Below are 26530 nucleotides of genomic sequence, written 5' to 3'. Positions count from 1 at the left end.
GGTCGATAATTCCAGTTTTGCTTCATTCATGAGACCGTGACGGGCACTAAACTGTGAATGGGAAATTTGAGCGGAATAATTTTGTAGCCCATCTTCATTTTTTCTTTGCGTGTCTCATAAAACTCAAAATATAAAGAAGTTAAATAATGATATAAAGAGTTCAATTGTCGGTTTTACAGTCAGTCGAAGTTGTGAATGAGATGGCTTCGCGCCATCTCCAGCTGTTCGGTGGAATTAGCACGCTTCTCACGAGTTTCGCACAGGGCGCCACCGACATGATCGATTTCGGCGGTCGCGCGGCCTGGGAATTTTGGTGTTTGCGGCATAGCCCGACAGGCTTCTCTTGCAGTTTGATAGTACGTCGGGGAGTAGACTAGAAAATGCGAACACGTTAAAGGTTTTAAGTTTATTATTCGTAAGAAATGGCAAGAACATTATTTTTTAATGTTTTCAACGTGTGATATAACTCTGTACAAATATTTACAACAAACTTCATTTTTTCCTTCACATAACTTCATTTGCCTTCTTTCTCAGTCTAATTTCAGAAGCCTCTAAAGGTTCAAAGGTTTCGTGTGCACGAGTAAAACAATTGTGTTTGTCAAAGCACAAAAGTAGAAAATGCTTGAAAACCTGTGCAAGTTATTGTTTCAATTTTCGAAGAGATGAATAAGTAAATGTTGACTTCAGCAATCGCACATAAATGATTTCAACAATACAGCAGCGCATATAATGTATAGATTAACAACAATATTAAGCATTTTCGCTCCGTGTGAGTGTTTGTGTTGGTTAGAATTTGTCAACGCTTTTCCTTAAATACAGCCAAAACAAAATTTCTAACAGCAAAGTAAGTTTTCGCATATTTTATTTTTTCTCTTTACATAATTTTAAATAGATTATTATTTTTCTGTGTATCAGAGACGATCAAACATCAGCAGCATGAAAATCAACAAAAACAAAGCAAATAATTATTTACAGTTTTACGTCCTTAACTTTCCAAATATGCCCTATTTAGATTTTCGCAACTTGTTACATAGTTAATTACTCTTTTTTAGTTATCTACTTTTTAAAGGGAAAATTTAAGTGGCTTATATTAAGTTACAAGTAACAAGACATGCTCATCTCTGCTCATGCTCACACAAATCAATAATTTTGAGGATTTCCTCACCCATTGAATTTCAATCTCTTTTTTTATTTGCTATTCAAAGTGCGATTAACCTTTTAAGTGAAAATTTCTCGCTTTATTTTAAAACATGTTTTTTTTTACTTTTAAATTACTGCAACCTACTTAAATCGCAAAAACCTGCATAATCTCTTAATTAATTGCTGCTAATATAGAGAACAAGAGTATGATGAGTTTTAAATCAATTCAATCGGCGCCAAAAAGATCGATATTAATTTCTAACAAACAGCCTTCAGGTGTGGCCGTATTTCGCAGAGTACAATAATGGATTTTGAATTTTCAAACGATGCTTTCCGTGGACGTACTATTTACCGCAAGACAAAGTGAAAGAGTGAAATCGAAATCTCTCATCGAATTCCGCGGCCCATCTTTACAGTCCAGTTCTGGCTGAATTTCAATAATTTATTTTATTGCTGATTTTTCATCGCACACACCTTTGTCGCGTGCGCTTCATGCGTGGTTTTCGTGGGCACTTGCTGAAAGTTAAGAGAGAACAGTAACAGTATAGTTATGTCAATTCTTTGGTGTTAACGTTTAGTCCCAGTAAAACGTCGTTAGCCAAGTGCGCGCGCGTTAAATTGCATTTCACCCTCTCAGACGAAGATTTCGTCCTCGCGTCATGGCGGCTCCTTGATCCGGCGCTCCAGTATGCGTAGTCGGTCGCGCAGCTCGTCCTTTTCGCGCAACGCCTGCGCCAGCTGTCTGCGCAGCTCCATCTCGCGCAGCTGCCACTCGGCTGTGCTCAGCTCCTCGATTTCCTGCGACGCCGGCCGCACGTTGCCCCCCCTGCGATGCCGGATGGACGACGGCACCTGTTGCTCCAGGCTGTCCTGCCGGAACTGCGCCAAACGACTTCCGGTCTGGCTGTTCTCCTCCGGTAGACGGGGTCGAAGAAGCGGCTGCGGTGCCGCCTCCTCCACCGCCGTCGTAACCGGCTCCGGGGGCAGTTCGCTCGCAGGGGTTTTCAGGCTTGTCAGGTCGCACGTCTCGATTTCCGAAATGGGCGAGGTCAGCGAGGATGGGGTCACTCCCAGGTCCCGTTCCTCGGCTTGAACCCTGAGGATTTTTAAAGGGGATCGATTATTTGCAAGGTTTTGTTTTTAAGTTTATTTTTGAAGGTGCCAATCGATTTCTGAGGGTATATTTATTAAGTTAGGCAGCCGAATATCGCTTGTTCGACAGTTTGACAAGACGTGCCGAAAATTGGCGGAAACGTAAAAACCGTTACTTGCTGGTTTTTAGTCTGAATAAAGCGGTTCTCTGGTTGACTTTTGACGTAGCGACACAGCCACAGCCAGCACAAGTTAAAAAAATGCTGGCTGTCCTCTGCATTCTGTCGCTTGAATCGCTTTCGCTGGCTGCCACTGTAGCGTTGCTGTCTCGATCTTGGGCAAACGTTAAACAAAGAACTGCTCTCCCTTCTCTGATTGATCGCCGCCGTTCTTGTGGCACATTTTGCTAGGTTCAAACCAAATCCACCAAATTAATTATTTATGTATGTTTACACTGATTTACGGCAGGTCGTATAAAATTGCCGACCAATTGATTTGGCTGTCCAACGTCCAACTTAATTTGACCTTAAAAAGAATCGTTTGGAACTTTCAAAAATAAAATTCCAGCGCTAATTGGAGTAAAATTAAAATTATAAAACACTTCCACCGTCTCAGTTTTTCTGAGATCTCCTAAAAGCAAAATATCGTGACACATAATATGGTCAAAGCATATGTTTGTTTCGTAATTAACAGTGAAGGGCACCATAACTGGCAAAAACCGTGTCAATGCTATATATTGGGGGGGGGGGGTAAATATTTGCTTCTCTTTTCATAAAACCCGCTTGTCAATCTTTTAATTAAATTTGCCAGCTGTATATCGTATTTCTCAATGACAACTTTAGACAATTTTTAATAGCAGGAGGCTTTTTCTGTTTACCTTCGAATTTCCTGAATCATCTCGAAAAATTGCGCTTTGCTCTTGCGTCGTCGCCTCTGTTCGTGTTCCTTCTGAAACAAATTTGGTTAAAAATCTGGCGAGGCAGGAAAAATCGCTACGCACCCGCTTGACACTCTTTTGGAATAGGCTGGTGATGTGACCTTGCCTGAGGGTGTGCATCAGCTCGCGGGCCGCGTGGTGCGGGCTCACCAACTCGACGCAATTAATGAAGCGGTACAATTTCTGCGAAAGCCAAATGCATGGTAATTAGTATGCTACATGTAACTGAAATGACGTATCGTATATTTGAAGCCGTCGCATGGCTTTTCCGTAGGATTTCTTTACAGCGTACGTTAAACGTTATCGCGATCGCAATCAAGTTAATTACATTTGAGAGGATTCACTGTGTATTTAGCGTTGTTGGTGCGGTGAATAAAATCTAGTTTGCTTTGCCAACTTGTAGAATGTGTAATTACACGAACCTGGCTGAAGAACATGACGTTGCGGCTGCGCCAAACGGTGCCTTTGGGTTTGCTCCTCAGCGAAGGCAGGAAATTGCGGTAGAAGACGTGCTCTACAATCAGGATCAAAAGGCCAACCAGCATGCCGAGGCCAAGCAAGAGGAAGACCCCAGCCACCGCCGTCACCCCTAACGGTCGCGGTTGCACCATGTTATTTTCCAGACGGAAGCACGGCAGTCCGCCGTACCACTTCTCCTGCAGGATGTCCAAGTAGCCGTTGCTCGCGTACTTGGCGATCACAGCAGAGATGCTGTCCTGAAATCGGCAAGCACGCGGGGTCCGCTTTTTTAAATTTCATTATTTAACCTTTATCATCAAATAAATTTAAATATTTAGAGAAAAATAGGCTATTTTAAATGATTTTGTGAAACGGTCAAGAAACCTCTGGGTAAATATAAATTTATTATAGAGGTCTTAGCCAGCCGCACTAGCCAGCTAATTATGAGTCACGTGTCAGCCGCCGAGACTTTGGCTAACTATATGCTGTTCCAGCTATGCCAGACGTCGGTTAAAGTCGAAAAATTGAAAAGTGTAAAGTCGCTGGTACACTGCTCAGCCACCGCCAAGCCAAAATTCGGCTGAAGCTGGTTCGGCCAGCTGCCTAAAATTACGCGGCTGAGACCATGAATCAAATTTATAATAAAAACAAAATTGGAAAAATTCCTCGGTCCTGAGGTGGTAAGTTAACAGTACATAGGCAGTTAGAATTTAAAAACCACAACAAGAAAAAAATTGCCTCGCATAAAATCCATTGGTTTAACTATTATTTAAACTAAAAGTTGTTCATTTTGTATGGTGCGATATTGTTTTAAACGGAAAATCCTATCTTTCAGATGATTTTTGGTAAATTTATTGGAACTCTAAATTCTTAACATTTTAAGGAGTTGATTTTAAGAGAAAATGTTCCTACTTTTAGAGGGAAGCCCTTGTTTGTGCCGATGGCGTACATGTCGTGACTAATGGGATCTCCGTAGGCCTGCAGCTTGCAGCCGGGATCGTTGGCGCGGTAGTAATCGAGCACGGGCGTGTCTCCGATCAGCATGTCCAGCGAGCCGTTTCTGTCGGTCAAAATTCAGCAGATGAGAAATTGAATTTGCGGCAACCCGCGCAGCAGACTGGTCCGGCGGGATGCCTAGCGCCTTAATAACAGGCGGCCTGTCGTTGGCAATTATTATTAATTTCTTTCATGCCTGAGCCGATGCACGCCCTCCTCCAAGTTGCGCAGCGTGTACTGTTGCATGTGCTCCCACAGGGGCTGGTTGCTTGTCTGCACGTAGTACTCGGACACCGAAGAACGTGCCGAGCCCACCCGCTGAGACAGGAGCTGAGAAATAGATAGGCACACGAGATTAAATACAAAATATGTTTGGCTGGGAATTAACGGAGCTTTTTCTAAAATGGCTTTTGAAACGTAAAACATAGGGTAAACCTTTTGCTATTGTTTATTATCGTAATTATTAAGAGATCTACCTAAAAATTCCTAAGAAAACTTGAATAGCATCTTCTATATATTCTTCTTCTTATATTTAAAGCTCAGGAATTTAATAGACTGCATAATGGCCAAAATACCGCCCCAGAATAATTTTTTTGCTCTTTTATCCCTGTCCGAGGACCGGGAAGGGCGCGCACTGCACTAGCACGAATGCTGAAACCCGGGTCCCAATAAAACCGCGAACGGATAACATGGGCGCACCAGGCCGCACAGGGACCCAGCCCACTCAAGGGCCACTTGCCTTCGCACCGAGGACTTTTTTTTGAAACGCTAGACATTCGTCCCGTGAAGCCAAATCACGCATGCTGGAAAGGTGCAAACCAGCAAGTAGCGAGTCGGCGCCGGTGCGCCTCCCAGCCCGTTGAGCAATTTGAGAGCATTTCGAGTCACTAAACTAACCACTTTTTGCCATCTCTGACATTCGGTAGCCAGTATTAGATCTCCGAACTGCTCAAATACCTCCCATTGCTTTGCCCTCCTGAGAATGCCTTAACAATGCGAGCCAACGGGCTGGTACAAATTTGCAAAGAATTCAATTTCTGTTTATTTCTCCATAATACGTCTTTGAGAAATAATTGTTTTTCCTATAAGCTTTTGACTTCTGACATGCACTTTTTCGTTATAAATTGCCATGAAGTTTAAAATAAAAATTTTAAATTCGAAAGAATTTTAACTCTAAAAAAGTATTTTTTTCTTGAATACTTTGTCCTCGAATCGTAATTTGAACACAATAATTGCGCATTTTTTCATGTGTAGCGTTTACATTTTTAACTACATTATAAATAAACTACACCTTGAGTGAACTTCAAAATTAGGAATATTAGTGAGAAATCAACCTTTAAAAAAACTTTTTAAAACGTTTAAATCGAGAAAGAAACTGTGTAAACCCGACTATTTCTCTCCGAAAATGTGCATAAAAAATTCACAACCATTAAATAGCGTTCTAAAATTGTTGGTCTATAAAACGATTCTCTCGAGAAGTAATTCTGAGACTGTTTTTGGCGTGCTCGTATTCAAAGGATAGTTTCCATGAAGCGCATTTTCAATATTTAAAGGTCTAATTTCAGCGGCAGTGTCACCAAAGCGTGCAGCATCCTGGGAGCGCAAAGAGGACGGCGGCCCATTTCCCATTTTTGCGTCCGGCGTCGGTCATATTTCATTAGCCCTATGTGTTTTGGGGCGATGGCAGCCTGTTTTATACGACCCTTAGCGACCATACGTGAATTTTATCCGCCTCCGGCTGCGGTCGGTCTGAGCCGAGCCATGCTGCATGTATCTCTGCGAGAAATGTTTATCATCGCGGCTAGAGTAAACAGTAGTAACGACTGACAATGGAATGAAAAACAGCAGAAAACACGCAGCAATAATTCTCACAGCAGGGGAAAGAGACAAAAAGTCAACATTTCAGCGAGACCAAGAGTTTGCTAGAAACAATGGTACGGATAACGCAATTTTGGTGGAGCGTGAGAGGCAAGGTAAATAAATTAGTTCAAAATCAGTTTCTAAAAATGCTTAACATTTTATTTATTTTGAACGTTGTAATATCCTTGTCTCTTTTATTTCCATCCAAATATAAACGATTATAATATCTGATTTTCCACGAGTTAACCGTTGAAATATGACTGAATTATTATAAAAATTTAGGAAATTTAGCCTTCTTTTATATCGAAACGTTCGCCGGATTCTCTGTGAACAGCAATTAACTTCTGGTAGACTCGCGGAAATTTTGAAATAAGGGCGTGGTTCTCCGGAAAATTAAAAAAATAAGACGTAGCACGTGTTGCAAAGTGCGGGGGAAATCGTACAATTTGACCTTTTTCTGAGATTTTAGTAAAACCCTGATCATTTTATTAATTAAGATTGTAGATATCCTGGTTTTGCAGAAATGATGGAAATTAATTTTATTCAAAATAAATAAATAATTCAAAATACGTAAACACACACCGGTTTTGCATATATATCCGCAGGCAGGATTAATTCATCAAATGGGCCAAAACTCTCTTTTAATCCCGTGTAATTCAAAAGGCCTGCAGGTACGTGAGGTCCTTTGAGCGAAGTGATTAAGGGGGTCTCGTGTTTGCAACGGATTTTACCTCATAGAATCAACGCGCAGAGTTAATAAGTTTTACGCCTTGCAGGACGACAGACTTCGACAAACACAACAAACTTTGTCACTCCGAGAAGCTCTAGCTAAGTGTTTTACTCGCAAACAATTCTACTTTTGTCTTTTGAGGTAGACGGCAATACAAAACCTCTGCTCATCTATCAAAGTGTACATTCGTGTTTCAAGTGCTCCGTTACATATAATAATATATGTGTGTATTTCACAACTCAAACTTCAACCATCAGGTCGTTGCATTGGTACACAATATATAGGTTGAGGCAAGCTATAATTCCAACGGAAATTGAAGTTCCTTTACACATTCAAAACGCAGTTCAATATAAGAAAAATTTATCAGATTTCAATGAAAAAATTTAAGAACCATCTCGTCAATGCAAGTCCAAAGTTGTACTTTTTTTACATTTCTGCTTTTTCCAGTGTGCTCTTGGGAAATCTCATCTTGAAAAGCAATTTCTTTAGCGAAAGCATGTTTTTTCCAGGAATTATTTTCAAATAATCAATATTTACTTTGACACTATTGGGAAAATTTTACATAAACAAAAGTTCAAACTATTTCAATAATTTTCTTAAGAAAGGGGTTCGTGCTGCAAAATTGTTAAACAAATGTGAAAAACTGGCTTTTTCATCATCTTGTTGTTGCTCTCTGGCACATTTTGCTGATTGTGAGCTACAAGGCCAAAACTCGGATCCGATGTGAAAATGGAATATTTTTGGCCGTTTTAAAAAACAAAAATGCTTCACGTCCTTTTATGCTCGATTTTCCAGTTTTTCCAAAACGATTTGAACCACATCCACTTTAACGGCTCTCGAACGGAATGACCATGCAGGCCTAGAATTTTAGCCGATATTTCCGCAAAAAAACATAATTTTTTAATACGCTGCTCAGTACTCCTGTTTTTAGTCGGAAAATTTCACCTAAAAAACATGTGACTGGGTCACATATTTTGGACAAAGTTGAAATATCCAACATTTTGGCTATATCGATTATCTAAATATTCACCAAGATAAAAATTGTACATTTAAAATTTTGGAAATAATGCCTAATTCGGTGTCCCCAGGGAATTCTACCCTGTTAACCATTTTTGAAGAGTAAAATATATATGCTGCGAAAAAATTAGCCTGCATTTTTTACCTTTGTATTTCGTATCAGTCGACTGGGGCCGGATGATCTTAAGTGGAAAATTTTTCTTTCATATCCAAAGTTCAGACCCCTTTGGAATTTTCTGGCCGGGTCCCCGGACCCCCGAGCTTAGGGCCCAGAGAACCGTGGTTGTTGAGTTTTAAGGCACCCAGTATATTTTAGATGCTTATCACTTTCATTTTGAAGATAATAATATGGGTGATTCTTCGTGAAGAAGATGATCCGCTCTCAAACTTTGCTGGGCGGCGGAGAAATAAAGTTGAGAATAACCAACCGACAGACTCTCCGCTGGATTTATCCCTGGAAGAAAAATAGCCCGGCAAACGAGTCACGCGGGTCTGCAAGGGAGATAAAGCCAGTGTCTGGATTCCGCCGGGCATCAATCTCAATTTATAAAGTGGATTCGCGTAATAACTGCCGGGGACGATGCAAACAAGCCATCGCGGCGAATCGATACGCGGCGCAAGTTCCCGAAATATTCAAATCGCGCTGACAAAAACAAACGCAAACTTTTGCCGCCACCGGCGTCGCAACGGATTTGATTGTCGCACTGCTGCCTTTATCAAATCACGCGTCTCTCGTCGTCGTTTATGTGCATCAACCCTTCGCTCTTTGACTTTCAATAAAACTGCTGGATAAACACATTCCAACTCTCTTCACTTGAGTTGCTTATACGACTAAAAATGGGAATAAACGGGAAAAAATGGTCGGATTCTGAAATGGTAGCAATTCCTTAACGTGGCTAGCTTTTTATTAGACTTTTATAGCAACCTTATCTCTCTAGAAGTAAACAAATCATACACAGAAAAATTCAAACGCAAGCTTTGGTAGAGATCCATTGCTTGGTTTGGTTGATTGTTGCGATTGTTGCCCCGATTCAATGCGAATAGGTGAAAAAGGAGTCTTAATTTAAAAATTTCAAGAACAATATGCCACCTTTTAAAATTTATTATGTATAGCAAAAGTAAAGATTAAGTTTTTTATTTTTTATAATATATCCAGAATGAAATCAATGCATAAATGCGCAGATGTTTCCTCAAGAAATTTCCCAGATATCTTCTCTGTAAAAAAGCAGGAACGATTAAAAAGTTACCAAAAGTTAGGAAATTGGAAATAGACTAGTTCTGATTAGATGATTCCAAAGAAGTGTTTTTAAGTGCATCAATTGAAAAATATTAGAAATAATGTTGTTGCTACCTTGAGCAGTTGATCAACGTTTAGTTTTAACAATTTATAAAATGCGTGCAATAATCAAGAAAGAGGAACATAATATGCTAATTTCAATTTAAAACTTTGCCACTATTCTAAAAATTTGCTATATTTTCTTGGCATATTTTAATTCCTCTTTTCAAGATCCATCTCCAACACGGTGAATGACACTTTTTGGCTAATCTCTTTGTTGTAAAATAAATTAAGATTTCAGTTAGGCGATAAATTGCACGCCATTTAAAAAGCATGCAAACTTTGCAGCCTTTTCTCTAACAAAAAATACGCAGTTCCCTTTGGTCAATTTTGGCTTAAAAATGGATCTTTAGAGATAGCTAGTTTATGCAAAAACAACGAGGATTTACTAGGATTAATGTGCATTACTAATCTCTTCTTCGCAAAGTTCTACTATTATTTAAAAACTCAGATTTTTCTAACAATTCATGCCTACAAGTCCTAGACGCCAAAACTTCGCGGACATAATCATGCGTTTTTGAAAAAAGCGAGATTTTTTGTACCAGCTCTTCAAGATAGGTAAAAACTGCTGATGGTTTGTCAATTTTAGTTATTTGTTAATTTCAAGAACAGCTACACTTTTAAAATTCATCCTGCCAATAAATTTTAATACATTTTTCCCCATGAAGAATATACTAAAACGACTAAACAAACAATATTAAACTATTTAAAATTTTAAGAATCATGTCCAAATTACTCACACTCCTGTCATGGTAGCTTGGGGAGTTCTGGAAAAAGTGTCCGGCGATCAAAGCCGCAATGTTGGCCGTGTAGCTGGCGACGAAGATGACCGAGAATCCGCCCCAGATGTTGATGAGAAACTTGTTTGGCCACGACTTGGGCGCCTTGAAGGCGACCAAGTGGCCGCACAGCAGGCCCCACATGACCCACAGCGCCGACGACAGGCTGAAGTTTTTGCTGCGCTGCCGACCCCACGGATTGAGGCCAAATGGGCTGAGCCACTCGTAGATGGCCACCGCGATCGCCGTCACGTTGAGCGACGTGAAGATGGCCACCCACAGCTCGGGGCTGAAGGGCAGCAGGAAGGCCAGCAGCGGGATTTCGTTGTTCTGGTTGGGCGCCACCAGCAGCGAGATGCCGCTGTAGTAGTATGGCGTCGAGTAGTCCACCACTTCGGAACGCGCCGACGTCACCGACAAAGCGGCGAACGACATATGCGCAGCACCTGACACCAGGTCGCCGATGATGCCGTTCCACCTGTGTAAACGGAAAATCAAGAGAAGGATAATGGAATTAAATGTTTGCAATTTTTTTCTTAGGCTGGGATTGTGGACAAAATGTCACGGATCAAAATGGGACTAAGATCAATGAAATTCACACCATGAATCAGTTTAGATGGAAGAAAAAATCATTCGAAAAAAATTTTGTTGCACGGGGGTTTACAAGAACATTTTGGAAAACTTAAGCTTCACTCATCACATCATACGCAATTTAAAAAAATGTGCTTTGGATTCCTCTCACCAAATCCAATCGAACTGAGACCAAATTTAATGACCTCTAGGTCGAGGTCAAAAGGTACTGCTTTCTAATTAACATTTTGGAAATAAGCACATGCTTTTCAACATTTCTGGTATTTTGTAACTATCAAATCTGTACACTGTTAGACTCATCTTGACCTTGTTTATCCGATTGAAGGAATTTAAATACCCTCTACCTCTAAATGGCTACATTTCTACCCTTAAAAAAGTTAAAATATTTATAGGAAAAATCTTTGCAAATTCGGAAAACTAGAGAGAAATTTACAATCGTTTCTGGAAATTATTTTTCTTCCTCTGATTTCACGGAAAAACTATTGTAAAAATTAATTGTTATTTTCCTAGAAAAAATGTATATAGACAAAGTAAAGCTTGATTTTAATAAAAGGTATCCTAGCAAAAATTGAAACTCTGCAACAATTGATCTATTTCATTTCTGAGCGCAATTTACCGAGAGCACTTGTTGGGAAATTTTTTGAAAATCCCTATCACTTTCAAAAGATAGTTAAGATAGATCTTTTGCAAAAGATGTCTCGCTGAGCAGATTAAAAAAATTCGAAATATACCGAAATCCCAACCAATTTTCAAGAAATTCTGGCAGAATTTTTGAATAACGGGAACTGTTCATGTTTCCAAATTGTCCTCTTTAACAAACACAATCAAATGGTAGCGAACATGCAATCCCTAAATATTTTAAAAAAAGATTGTTGAGAATTCAATTCATTTTTATTTCCACAAACAAGTCCCTCTTCAGGCCAGCAGCACGCAAACCCTCACTATCCTGATTACACAGGGCTAAATTGTTCGCCAAACGTGCCATTTAAACACTTCTGGCCACGGAAACAACTGTTCCGATATAAAGAGGAGTACGCCAGCAAAAATAGAGGCTCGGTGGTCACAATGGAGCTAATTTGCATTCCACGCCGCACACCATGGAATATGAAAAGAGCCAGCTGTGAATGAAATTGACTCTAATTTGAATAAAGCGTGTCAGCCGTCACAGCTTATTTTGTATCGTTGCTCAGCGTCTCAGTTAATTAAAATTTGCAATGTCATCATCAAACAGGCGTGAAATTGCTTCTAATTTCGCTGAATTTTGGTTGAAATAGAAATAAGAATGCATGTAACGCAAAGCCTTCATTAATACAAATGAATTGAAATTTGGAATGTTGCATCGCTTAATTACATTTTCCACCGAGCAAATTGTTGATAACCATAATGTCCATAATAATTGCTGATTAAATTTTCAGCGTGTTTTGACGCAATTGAGGTTAGTCAATTTCCATCTGTGGGGCTGGGATTTTCAAACACAAATTTTGTTAACAAATATCAGACTGCCAAAATTTATAAAAAAGTGGCCAAATTAATGTAAAAACTTTAAATTTTGGAATCTACTCACTGTGTGAAGAATCGAATGATATGAGATTTTCATTCCTTTGCAAAAGTTTAATAATTAATGTTCCAAATTTTTCCGACAGAAAAGAGTTCTGGGAAATTTTGTGCAGAAATTTAACTGCTTGTAGTAATAGAGCTTTAATTTATTCTGAGATGGTATTCATAAAATCAAACTTTAATTTGGCTATTTCATTTTTTGTGGGTTGCATAGATTTTGTATACTGAGTCCATTTTCAAGATTTTTTTAACGTAACTTAATAACTTGAAAATTGCAAAAAAAATCCAAATTATCGCACAACAAAAGGAAACTAAATCCATCAACGAGTAACTTACCTTTGTCTCTGTTCGTCTTTAGACCAAACCCGGGAGCCGTAGAAGCCGTCGCTGACCAGGTAGAGATGAAAGTCAAACTCGAGTTCCTGGGCGACGTTCTCGAGGAGGTCCATGGAGAGGCCGTAGCAGCAGGTGGGCCGCAGCGGGTGGTCGGCGGTCAGCTCCTCCTCGGGCTCCCAGGAAAAGAGCAGGGTGAGGTTGTCCTGGTGCGCGCCCACGTGGGGTGGCACCCGGTGGCACTTGAGACCCCGCAGGCACTGGCCGTCCTCCAGGAGGCCTTCCATCACAAAGGGGGGCGCCAGCGCCGTCACCACGCGGAACACGCTGCGGCCGCCGGGCGATGGGCCCACGATGTCCCCGCCCGGCCACACGATCGTCTCCAGGGACACCTTGCGGCCCGTCACGTTGCCCACGGACCGCCACGCCAATTCGTCACCTGAAAACGCCACTTGGGAGAGTCATTCCTTGCTCCACGGATGCGGTTGGAATATTTAAATACTATAGGGACACACTATATAACGAAATACGTGTTTCCGAATTTGCTGAAATGATTTTTAATGCTTATAATTTTTAATTAAGAATAAAAAAACACTGGACTATTTGTTTAAACACAGACTTTTGAAAAGTCTAATGATGAAAACAAAAAATATACTAGATAATATTATATTAGTTTTAAGTAAATTTGATTTAAGACTTTTTTTGGCTTAATTGATTTCAAACTGTGTATAACTTGTAGGAGGAACAAATTATATATATATTGTAACAAGGCAAGCGCAAGAAATTGTTTCGCTCAGACATGACGGCAGATGGGGCACCGGGAATTCTGCGGCCAGTTGTTTGTCTCGGGAAAGCGGGCGAAAGAACACGCTCTCGTCCTCCTTCCACTCGCAGCGACAGAGTCAAACAGCGCACATCATCCGCTTTTTTCTCACTATTTAAGCCGGCTGGAGGGACAAGGTGGCGTAAAATTTAAAATGTGTTTCAAATATGGTACTGGATTTTGACAGCGCCAATTTCCTGAGGGTCGAATTTGGTTGAGCAGCCGAATCCCTTGACCTACAATTTAGAGCGATGTGCACCAAAAATCGGTAGAAACATAAACACCGTTCTACTTATTTGGCAGTTTTTGTTTCGAACCTAGCAAAAGGTGCGACAAGAACACCTTCAACCAAACAGAGAAGCGATTTTGTCTTTGATTGGTCTTTTGACGTAGCGATGACAGTGACAGTCAGCGGAAGCTACAAGTCAGGTAGTAAAAGCAAGCATCCAGTTTTGTCGCTGTGCATGGCGTTGCTGTCTTGATCTAATAAGGCCGTTCCTTTTTCTAATTGGTTGCAGGCGATCTTGTAACAGTGTTTGCTAGGTTATTCACAGCTTCACACCAAAAACAGCCAAAGTCAAGGTTTTACGATTCCGACGTTTTTGGCACGTCGTGTCGAACTGTCGAAAAGATGATTTTGCTGTCAAGTCTAATTCGACGCAGGAATCGATTGGCTCTGTCAAAATGATATACCAGTATTAACTTTGACGGTTGGTGATCCACAAAATCAGACAACCATTCCAAAATTCCTGAAATTTTAAGGAAATGGAAATATTCTCAAAACTTAATAATTTACTTGTGCACCAATTCATATACGTTCTTAGAGTTAATTTATTATTTTAACTCAAAATAACTTTAAGATTACGTTACGGTGACACATGCAATAATATAAGAAAAAATGGACATAGTAATTATAAATTATATTAATATACAACAAAATGTGCAGCCTTAACGTAAATCTTCCATAAAACATTGATGTAAATCCCAAGTTCTCACATAGCATCTTGATGTGCACGTGATTCATTCCTTTGTGATTTTATTATAAAAAAAAATATATTAAGAACCCTCCCCTGCTGCCTTTACAATGGCCACGCAACAATGAATAAGTCATCCACTCGAGAAAGATGTGCCCCTCAAAAGTGCGTTCATCCCTCTCGACGAGCGGGCCGGATACTCGAAATCAAGAGTGCACATGCATCAAGCAGATGCAATTGCTCACCTTGTTCTGGCGCCACCAGGTTAAGTAGGTCAAAGGCGGAGGCGAGAGGCGCCACTTCTGGGTCCGCAGACTCGCCGGCCAGCGCCGAATCCACCGCGCCCCGCAACTCTCTGCAACAATGAACCAAGGGGAAGTAATGAAATGGTTCTCACGCTTCACTTCGCATTCTGTAACTGCGATGCAGAGTAACGGCATAGGGAAAATTGTGGAATATATTATTTCGCTGGAGAGGATGTTCCGCTTTTTCTCCAGGGCTCGCACAATTGTCCATCCGGTACTTTCTGATATAGGAAAAAACAGCAAGAAACGCCCGTTTTTTATTTCTCTTTATACAAACGACCGAAAAAGTGCAGGCCACAAGCTCCGAGGGGAACAAATCGCTCCAAGCCGTTCACAAAATCAATATTTGTTCCAATATAATATATTCCATTTAAAGACATGGAAACATCTCGTTTAGGCTGTTGAAAAATGTTGACCATTTTTTTAAAGTGAAATTTCTAAATTTATTTAATTTCCTTTTCAAAAAGTGCAACATTAAAAAAATCTAGAGCTGGAAAGCTCTGGGAAACACAATTTAGAACGCGATTTATCGACGCTGATTAATATAAAAATAGAAATCTGTGCAATATTAAAACAATAAATTTGAATTTTTATTAATATTGCTATGTATTAAAATTGCAGACTTCTCATTTAGGACACAGAATGATGAATTTATATTGGAAAGGGTTCATAGATCATACACTATTAGCAATATCGTTGGTGATACAATTTTTGGTATCACTATAATTGTAAAGTAGTTAGATTTCCTATTTTTATACGTTTCAAAAACAATAAAGACAGGATTTTTTCTGGGCATAACAACTGAACCTCTTTTGTCCATTGTCCGCCCTTTTCTGAAATCTAGGCTATTTCTTCAATCTTATTATACTAAAGAGAAATTAATTTATGTAGCAGTGAAGGTTTGAAATTAGCAAAGAATCAGCTAGGAAATTCGCAGATAAATTATTCATTCCTGGCACAAAAATCCCGAACACGTTCGTACCACCCGCAATCTCTTGGCGAAAATCGAGAGTCGTCGTGCGAGTGGCACACACGAGGCATGCCAAGAATGAATATTCACCTCATGTGGGCGAAAAAAGGAAAGTTTGTCCCGCGAGATGAGATCAATTTTGCTCCTGGGAGCGTGTATGTTTTGGCACGCTGCCTTCTCATGGCCGATAAAACATGTGAACGCGCGCGGACAAGTGATTTTCCGTTCAGATTTACGAGTTGGAATAGGCTGACCTACAAAACAAAGCTGAAAATTGTGTCACGAGAGGGCTTCATCATTAATGCGACTCTGCTTTAAATGGCACTCTTGAGAGTCAACTGCTCGGCAAATATAATTTTTAGAGGGGCTACCTTTTCTGCGCCTCGACTCTGCGAATTTTTCTTCATTGTGCTTCGCGAAAGCTTTTAACAGCTCAGCGTGTGCTGCTGAAAAGTTGAAGCACGCGAAGCCAGCGAGAAAATCTGGCCAGACACACTATATATGGACAGGCTAAAAGCTTTCTTGCCTGCCGGCCCAACTAACACATACACACAGTTCGCTCCTCCTAGGCTTTCAGATCAATTTTCCAGATGAAATTTCACTGAAGATTCCTAATTGACCAGATGAGGGCTTACTTAGTTGGCAATCTGCGCAAAATCTTTTCAAGAAAAAAAACTTCTCCAATGAAGGAGGCACTTTAAGGAAAAAAATGAAATCCTGATAAAAAAAAATCTATCACGATTGGCTGAATTGATTTTGGTTTTCAGATCATCAGATGATATCTTACGATGAAATTTTAAGCCAAAAATGCAGTGAATGTGAAATCGCAGTGCTAGTAGCCGAAAATGGATAATCAAACGGTGGTGCCATCTATTGGTGATTGCAACATTATGGGCATTTTCAATAAAAATAAATTATGAATATTTTTACAAAGATAATTTTACTGTCTGCATCGAGCCAAGAAATAGGGCTAAATAAAAAATCCCCTTTCAACGAGGGATATGTTCAATGTTTTACTTAAAAAGAAAAAATACTCGCCTTGGTTTTTTCACAAACTAAAAGTGATTGATGATGTGCAAAAACAGGATTGAGATAAACGATGTTTTGTATGCAGAGAGAAATTCTTGACAAATTGGGATTACCTGACGAATTTGTTGGCGAACCTGGTCTGTCGGCCGGTGGTTCTGAAGCACGACGGTCGCAGGTCAGGCGTCCCGCCGGCCGTGTCCATGGGCAGCCAGGTGCGCGTCACAGCCTTTTTCATCACCAGCGCTAGTGTTTTGAGTAGAGCGCGAAGAGTCTATGTGAAATGAAAAGAAAACATTGCCTTGTATAATGAGTATGATCTTTACAAACAGGTAATACTCTAAATTTTCAAGAATAAGAACAAAACTTGTCAAATGGATTTGGTTAATTGAGATCTTTTGAGGTGTCCAGCAAGAGTGTGTAAATAAAATTTTTTCTCTGGCACTTTCCCAAAACTAGCCGGCTGGATGAGCCCTCTATTAATTTTAACAAAAACCAATACAACTGTAAAAAGCCGAAGACTGAAGGAAAATTTCAGGTTTTACTCGGAATATCAAAAATGATGCGCCGATCGATTTGTCTCAACAAACAATGTCTCTATGTACCGGTTTTAATCAAAATCGAGCTTTCACTGTATTTTTAAATCGCTTTTGAAACTTTACCAATATTTTTGCAAGGTTCTGTATATCGCTAAAATCATCAAATCGAAAATTTCTCACCAAATTTACAATTTGAAAGCATTCATGAATTGAAAAATTTCACCAAAAAACCGAAGGAAAATACGCTGCGTTAATTAAAACTACCTGTTTGAGGTGGAGCCTGGCCGGTTTTGGCCTAAGGCTGAGCATGCCGAGCGGCAGGTCGTCGTGGACGGCGGAGGCGACGCCGGTCGTGTCCACCATCAGCCAAACCCAGTCAGAGCTGAGCATGTGCAGACGGTGCGCCTGACGCAGCACTGTGGCGACGACCGTCGCGTCAGCCAGCAAAACGACGACGCCGCGTGTGGCACGCTGCAGCTCGGCCAGACGGTGGAACACGGCCACTGGCGACGCATCCGAACGCAGCACCACGCTCGACGATGCCGCCGGCGGCGCCAGCGCCGCACGCACCGCCGCGGCGCCCGGCGTCGCGTCGGACACGACGCTGTACGAGTGCCAGTGCGCGGCCAGCAGCAGCCGCCTGATCGCGGCCGACACCTCGCTCCACGACGCGTCCACGTGCACCTCGAACGCCGACATGGCCTGCAAACATGACACAATAATAAATTAGCACATTATTGATCGAATTAAAATGTTCTCTCCCTCAGGGGTTCCCGGGGGTGGTTAACTTTAGCCGAAGTTAACGTTTTTGATGTTGATTACTATTTTTTCTCCAGAACCTCAAATCTGAAGACATTTTTATTTTATCTCTAGCCCTTTTAGCCGAGAAAAAAATATTATTGGCTTCGGTCAGCTTCAGGAGACATTTTAGATGAGACTGAGTGATTGCGTCATTTTTTATTACTTCTTAATGATTGATCCAAATTACAAATTGAAAATATTTATAATCATTCAACTATGCAGTACATGGAGGTGGTTTGTTACATAATCATGGTTACATAAGAAGAGGGATGAGAACGAGAATCACTGGTCAAAATTTTCATTGAATAAATTTCAAAATAATGTAATAAAAATCACGGTTGAAAGAAATACAAAATATTAAAATTTGCCTAATTTTATGGCTGATACGCATATATAAAGGAAACGAATCCAAAATAAACTTAATTTGCATTCAGTTGATTCTCAGCTGACTTTGAAAATTTTCATTTTCATTTTTATTTACGATGATTATATTCATACGAAAAAGTCTACTCAATTTATTAACATGATCGACACAATAGTGAATGCCAATTCCTCATGCAGACGCCTTAAATTTTAAATTATATTTCACTTTCACCAGGGTTTTGTGTTTTTAAAAATGAGAATCGCTACGCATGCTCGGAAAAGTTCTGTTACGCGATACAAATTGAGGCCCAAGGGTACGAATTTAAATTAAAGATTCTACGAATAAAAACAAAATGCAATTTTCAGAGCCACACAAAATAAAATTTGAAGCTGGGCTATCAATTTCCTCTGCCCTTGTGATCAAAGTTTTTAAAATCTAACCAATCAAAACACGATATTAAATGATATGTAAGTCATACAAATAAAAGAGCTACCATCGAGCGCGAAAATGGCAAACCACTGCCAATTTAACTGATCGGTGCAATCAACAATGCCAGCACTCGCGTCTCATTCGTTAGTCGCAATTTGTAACGACAATAATAACAGATCGGTCGTCCATCCGGCTCGCAATGAATGGACAACAGGTTTCACCGATACCATTGTGTCCGAAATTTCGCAAGCATCATTTGTTTGCCAGTTGACGAGCGGTATTTGGAAAGAGCCGCTTTTAACGATCGGCTCAGCAGCAGAAGCGGCACTGCTTTTTGTTATACATACACACGCGCGCGCGGCCGTCAGCAAGAGCTTTTTAGCGAATGAATCGCGTCCATGAATTTATCCCCGTCGGTCGGTCGGTTGAAACTGGCGAGAATGCGTGCGCGGAGGCTTAAGTGTATTTCGCAATATATCATGCGGTCCATCACGTTCAATAAAGCAGCTTGGATGCGGCCACTGGCTTGAGACGTTTCTCCGTTTACGCGGCCCGTCATATTCCACCCGGATAATTCGATTTGGACGCCGGGCCGGCCGGCCGCTCGGCGCACCTTCTCCTCCGTCTTTTGTGTGGAAGAGAAAGAGAGAAAGAAAAAAGAAGAGCAGAACAGAGGTGCTGCTTGGAAGAATTGATTTAACTAGGGATTTCAAACAATTCAGAGTATAGTGCCTTGTTATAGCAGAATTTACCAACGAATTAATTAAATTAGTGAATGATTTAGGCTTATACAGTACAAAATATTTAACACAGCGCAAACCTGAATTTGAGATTAATATATTATGAAATATATTGGTGACGGTATTGCAAGTAAAAATTAAGCTAGCAAAAAATAATTGAAGCAGGGTACTAAAAATTTGACCATATATTTGTTAAATTATTCTGGAAAACTGATTTTATTTTTTCAAAACAAAAATAGCATTTCAGGAGTGAGAAAGAGGGATGATTATTCAGATTGAATTGCAACAATTTTAATTTTTGCTATCCTTAAATTGCTTCAGCTATCTAGGAGAGGTTATGACGATTTGAACGGTGTGCAGCGTTTTGTTAATCTGACACTAAGTAAGAAGCCGATGTTTATTGGAAAACGTTTTTTACGGAGCTCAGTGATATCATAAAAACAGTTTCAACTAAGTTTCTGGTTCTAACTGTTCCAAATAAATTTAAAATATGTATACAATTTTTACTCGTCTTAACGTCCTGAAGTGGTTCAAGGGAGGTAAAAATATGTATAAATAAATTAGTGCGCAGTGAGGTGCAAAAAAAAAGTTTTTTAGAGTGCAAAAAGGGGGGTTGAAGGGTTAGCACCCTTAGAATTTTTTGGAAATCTAGAGGAGGTCGAGACGAGTGCGGTTTCTGAAAATTCGAACCTTGTAGAAGCTGAGATTTGGGCGTTAACTTTGAGATCAACAGAAAAATTGTTTCACTTGACAAGATGAGTTCAACGGTGACCACATTTTTGTTTTACAGCTCTCAAAATGCACTTAAAACCTGCAGAATTGGGAAATTCAGGGTTTTCTCAATGGTACCGACGGTTAAATGGAGCTAATTTGCAAGTTATGGTTGGACCCCAAGGAAAACTCTCTGCTTCTCTTCTCTTTGTTTCAGTGCAAACTGGATTTTAAACCCAACCCTTTTTTCGTGACCTGCTCGTGCTGGGCTGCAGACTGGCCAGGCTAGCGGCGAGTTTAATTAAGCGAGCAGCGAGTGTATGTCCGCCGGGTATGTTGGGATTTGGTTAATTACGTGTCCCTTGGCGTGCGGACAACGGCTGATTGGCCTTCATTTTTACTTCTCGCAAGCAATTAAATGCAACGGCTGGCGTCAGTTTGCTCCACACACGGTCTAGGTCCTTTCCACTTTTCCATTAGGCGTGCCAGTCTTTATTAAATTAGCCAACGCTAATGTGCATCTGACCCAGATGAAACGACGGCCGACCGACTGAATCGCTGGCCGCGATTCCCACGCCGCAAATTTCAGCGCAAGCGGTAATCACTCCACACGCGTGAAACAAGGCTTGAAAATAAATAATGCAATCGATTCATTTACAAGTTGATAGAATTTAAATTTCCTCTGGTTGCAGAATTTCCTCCAGGAGAGGAGCTATCATCAAAGGCAGGTATTGACCTTGATATATTATTCTGATTGAAAAAAAAACATATTTAAAAAAATGAAACATAAGGAGTTCGAGTTTGGCTTCATAATTCAGCGGCTATCAGTGCTATCATGCTAGAACAAAAATCCGGGCAAATTTAGAAAGCTGATACAATTTTCAATTTTTTACAAAATCAAGAGAAAATTCCCTCTCCCCATTTTCCCGAAAACCGTATTTTAAAAATAGACTTGTATTCACCAGTTGTTCAGCTCTTAGTGTTCGAACCTTATAATAGGTGGCACCAGCAGTTACAGAGGAGATTCCAGAAATGTTAAGTTTTTTTTAAATTAGTCCACTTTTAAAGAAATTATGGTGTAGGTGTGTCGTCCAGCGGAATCAAATATGCCAATTCCTTTTAGTAGTTGGTTTATTGAAGTTAGGAAATTAGACGTTTAGACCCAGAAATGTCTTTGGGTCTAATAATTACAAATCTGTATTCGCTTCTCGCATGAGCGACTCCTGGCCAGGGAGCGTGAGAGTAACATGACCGGTTGTGAGCGAGGGTGAGCGGTAAGTAAGTTGACTTACACAGGGTGAAGGAGAAAAGTTTATCATACAGAATCATCTATAGGTTGCGATTGGTGCAAACTAGTTAACGCCAAATGTGCGGGAACCGCTACAATGGCAATTTCAAATTTGTTTAAATTTAAACTTTTAATTTACAGAGACGTGGATCCTACGAACAATAAATAACGGGATATATATTCCGTTAGGCAAACACTACCGAACGACGAACGGAAACGATAAATAAATTAATTGTTGAAAGAAAAGAGAAAACCTGTGGATAAAGAAGTATGTGCCTTCAGCAACCGGCCGATAAAATAAAACGGAGGATTTAGAGCAGCTTACAAGTTTAACGTCGTTTGAAAGTGAAACGGTGTCTTCATCTACTTGCTTAGTAGCGAATTTGTCACAACACATGCATAATAAATACTGAGTGGCAAGTGGTTGGCATTTAGTTTTCCTCTTCCTTCATGCCAGCCATCCGCCTTGTAAATAAGCTCCGGTGCGAGAGTACTTGCCGCAGTGCTTGCCATTTGCATGTGAATAAGCACGCCCTCTTTGAGATTGGACAAATACGCCGGGTGCAAATTAGAAATTAAAATGAAGCAGCAGCAGCAGCAACACTCACTCGGCTTTTGTGCACCTCGCGAATCGATTGCACATCGCTCTCGCGAAATGAAGAATGGCAACTCGGGGAACCGAGAAGAGCGCGCGCTGATGTCGTCGGCACGTGTGTCCGCCCTGCATAAATTACACAAGAAAGTTGCAAAGGAGCTGAGCCGGCAAAATTGGCACGCTCCGCCAGCTGGATAATCCGCCGCTTGAATCAGGGTCACCTCGCCGCGCCCGCCGTCGTCAGCTGCCTTTTCATCAGAGTACCAAGTGTGCGGGGAGCAGCGCCGAAAAACCACACATGCGACAGACACAGCTGCAACTTGTGCCATCATCCAGACGAAGAAAATCTCTTTTTCATTTTGGACACATTTAATATTGCAAACTTTTGGTGTGGCATCCGCTCAGGGAGTTCATCCTAATCGGTAATTTATAGCTTCATTAGTAGGGTAGGGATTTTCAGAAAGTTTTTTCTGACAGAGAAGGGCACTTTTCATCAAAAATTGTAGTGTTTTTCGCTATCATGTTTGATCGGTTCATCTCTTTCGAGATTTTCCAAAGCAAATCAATGAGTTATAATAAAACCTATTATCGAAATATCTGGATTTTCCTAAGTAAAAATTAATCTGTATAAATTGAGGAATTTTTATAAAATTTATTCAGGCAAACTCATACTCAGGGACAGAGCCTTCAAGTTCCGTGTATAAGAAATCAGATTTCAAGAGAGAGAAAGAGCGGAACAAACGCATAAAAAGAATTTCAGATAGAATAATTGTTTAATTCATTCTCGTCAATTTTCGGACACAATCATTTTGGGCATTCCACGTCTGTTTTCAGGTATTCCACATTTTATGTAGTAAGTTTTTCGGGAAACCTATTCTTCCTGTTTTCCATATTTGTTGTTTTGGGCGAAAACAGGCGCAGCCAGAAATGCAATGGCTTGTGCTAGAGTTTTAATTTTCTCTAAAATAGATTTTATATAAAATTTTGCTTTTTTGCTATTTTAAATATTTACGAGTTGCGTTTTTTGCTAGCATATTTGAGTTACCTTTAAAAGTGGGATTAACGGGAGATTTGGAAGGAGTTTTTTTTTAAACCAAACTCGTACCCCTTATGCAATTCGTCAAAAATCCGACATTTTTTAATACATAAAACAATTTCCAAGATTGTTTGTTTTTACCGCTTTTACAGCCGTAAAAGTCTCCAACCTTCGAGATTTAATATCAAACAAATCTAATTTCAAGCTTAATTGGATGGTAGTAAGAAAAAACCTATTTATGATTATAAAGGTGTGCTCTCTACATACTGGTTAATTTGCCTGTATTTGCAGGACAGAGTTGAATTTTTAGGGCGTAAAGCGGAATGATTTTTTATAAAATATTTTTAGTGTGTTCTCCGAATGCTAATGGTATCAATCACCATCAATCTTTGTTGTTTGCATCGCAATTTATCGGCGGGAAAAAATTCAGTGAGAGGCAATTGCATTAAGCGATCTTGCTCGACGTCTGCCTATCGTATGGCAGGCGAATAAGTTGGCCAGCGTTTCATCACATTTCCTGACAGGTCGAGCGGAGCCAGCGAAAAAAACAATCGCCACACCAATAAAAGCGCGTGGAAAGTTTGCCCAGCCACGCGAGCAAGAAAGTTTCCGAGCATCCGCACGGGTTATATTTTGTTTTCGGATATTGCTTTTCGGCGGCTGGTGACGTCACGCGGAGATTATGACGAGCGCTTCCTGCTCTCGCTCTCCGCGAATCAAATCGTTCTCTGCGCGACGACTGCCGCGCGCCTCCGCTGATAAGAACGTGTGCCGAAAAGCGTCCCTTTTGTTCGAATAATCTCGCACTCTGGAGCCGTTCGCAGGGGGTGGAAATCACCCTCGCCACTCGGGGTGCACGGCGGACCTTGATCTCTCGCTTTTTGCTCGTCAGCTTGGCAGCAGAATAAAATCGCTCCGTGCAAACTGCCCGACCGGCGTGGCGTGCGGGTTGCATAACTGTGAAGACCGTCTGTCGCTGCTAAATTACGCACTATTGATGGAGGAAAAAACTCGACGCATCAGAAATTAAACGAGTTCGTCGGTATCGAAATCGACCAGTTCGGACAGAAATTTTGGCCAGGATATCTGGTTGTTTGGGAAACGCAATCAAAATCATCAGAGCAGACTATTGACAGAAACACTATAGTTTTTTATTTGAAAATAATCACCATTTTAATTTGGTAACATCTTTACAGAGCTGGAGCTGGAGTCACTAATGCATTACTGATCCTAGCTCCGGCTCTGTAAAGAGACCTGTTGTAGCGCACGGATATTTTTCTATCTGTCTTCTCAGTCTATCCAAGTGCAGTGAAAAGTGCTAACTGTGGCCAAATAATGTTCTCGTAAAAATTCGAGAGCATGTGTCCTACATGGGAATAGTCTTAATACTATTTTTTTTTAAAAAAGAAAATAATTATTTACAAGCATTACATTTCTGACCAAGTTATATGAATGCAGACCACAAAATTATAGAAATAAATTTAGGGCTTATTGTTAGGTGCAAAAATTTACTCCTATAATTAAATAAGAAGGCACACCTCAAGTCGCAGAGCACAGGAAAATCATAAAATTTTACGTTTTTCTGATATTTCCAGCTGAAATCCCGTTTATATTATCGATTTAATGGTTTAGCAGAAACATTTTTTAGAAACAGATTTTCAAAATACATTAAAATGATTAAAAACTCACATCTAAAAAATATATCTTGCTTTACAGTAAACCCCTAAAAATCACTGGCTGGAAACGAATAATGAACTGCTCATTTTAATCTCCCGAGGAGAAACATATAATCCGCTGTTTTTAAACACACACTAACCTCATCGACCCACCCCTGATATTTGCAGCAGCAGCGGCGGTGACGGTGGCTCGCTGTTAACGCGCGCGCGGTAGCAATTATTTCGGGAGCGATTGTTTCAGCTGCTGCAACTTTCACGAGCTGCTAATTAGCGAGAAACACATACACACAGCGAGTCCATGTTCGAATCTGCGCTTCCCTGGCAGCCCTCGGCTATCATCTACGCGCCTTAATCGAGTTTGCCGAACAAAAGGAAAAGAAAAGAAGAAGTGAGCAAGTGTTTCCATCGCAAACAGAATCACACACTCGCGCCCCGTTTACTGAAAAGGGTGCAACTGTCTTCCTCTAATTGCGCTCGAAATAGATTTTCGCGGTTACCGGCAGGCCGTGAGCTGAATTGAAATCAATTATGTTCCCATTCCGAATAGCGGGGAGGGAAAGTCCGACAAAAGGAACCAATCGATAGTTGCGGCCCGTTTTCTTTTCGCTGAGTGGACATTCTTTTTTGACGAGAAGCCCGAATCTTACTAGCGTTTTATTCGTTGCAAATCCACTCGATCAAACGGGCGTCTTTATTCTTCCAAGACTTTATTCCAAAGAAACTATTATTGCAATCTGAATGGGTAAAAATTCTGAGAATTGTGAGATTGTGAGTTGTGACGAATTTGAACTAGAAATAACGAGCAACTTTCCTAAAATATTGCAGCTAAAGAGAAAACATCGAAAGTTCATACATCTGCAAAAAAATATGGAAAAATCGCCAGGGAAAATTCCATTACAAAGTGCGCAGGTTGAGAGCGGAACTTGAAAAAGTATAAATATAAAAAGAGAGCGAGCTTCCTTTACTCTCGTGGGAAATAATAAAAAGTGGAAAATAAATTATAAATTTCAAGATAAATGTCACAGCGTTTGATACATTACCAAGCAATCTTTGTTAACAATTAAATGGACACAGGAAAAATCCGTGAATTCTCGACTCTAATTGGGACATTTGCCAAGAGTTAGTTAATATGTGTGCTTTTACTGAGCTGACTGTCAGAGAGGTCATGTAAATCAATTTTGGTACTGAGTTATTTTTTTACTGAATTTTCAAATGTTAAATTAACTTAATTATTTTGGAAATAAAATATTACTACAAGAAAATGTTAGTTGACCATTTAAAAAATAGGAAATTTTGCGAGCGTTCAAAACATCTTCAGCTGTTTGCTCCATTAAAAAATACTTACAAAGCCCAAGTCAAACACTTGTGAGAAAATTCGTTAAAATTGAACCAACAATCGATTTGTCGCATCAAACAATATCAACGA

The 26530-nt window shown here is 40.3% G+C and overlaps 1 protein-coding gene across 2 annotated transcripts in view; it reads right to left on the bottom strand.

The window, feature by feature from the left end:
* Positions 1-391: 391 nt before the first annotated feature.
* The window catches only part of LOC135947805 (glutamate receptor ionotropic, NMDA 3A-like), a 60148-nt gene continuing 34009 nt past the window's right edge, over positions 392-26530 (bottom strand). The window contains exons 5-15 of one of the 2 annotated variants that reach the window (XM_065496746.1): positions 17729-18166; positions 17042-17199; positions 14870-14979; positions 12831-13266; positions 10308-10824; positions 4821-4954; positions 4541-4688; positions 3592-3885; positions 3233-3352; positions 3110-3180; positions 392-2236 (exon numbers count right to left, since the gene is read on the bottom strand). In XM_065496746.1, coding sequence (XP_065352818.1) covers positions 1798-2236; positions 3110-3180; positions 3233-3352; positions 3592-3885; positions 4541-4688; positions 4821-4954; positions 10308-10824; positions 12831-13266; positions 14870-14979; positions 17042-17199; positions 17729-18166 — 2865 coding nt within the window. In that variant the 3' untranslated portion in view covers positions 392-1797. The remainder of the gene's footprint in view (positions 2237-3109; positions 3181-3232; positions 3353-3591; positions 3886-4540; positions 4689-4820; positions 4955-10307; positions 10825-12830; positions 13267-14869; positions 14980-17041; positions 17200-17728; positions 18167-26530) is intronic. The other variant, XM_065496747.1, reaches the window with a different exon arrangement.

This window comes from Cloeon dipterum, chromosome 1 (assembly GCF_949628265.1).
Source record: "Cloeon dipterum chromosome 1, ieCloDipt1.1, whole genome shotgun sequence".
Classification (NCBI taxonomy): domain Eukaryota; kingdom Metazoa; phylum Arthropoda; class Insecta; order Ephemeroptera; family Baetidae; genus Cloeon; species Cloeon dipterum.
Note: the sequence above shows the minus strand (reverse complement) of the source record. Positions and strands in the feature narration are given on the sequence as shown.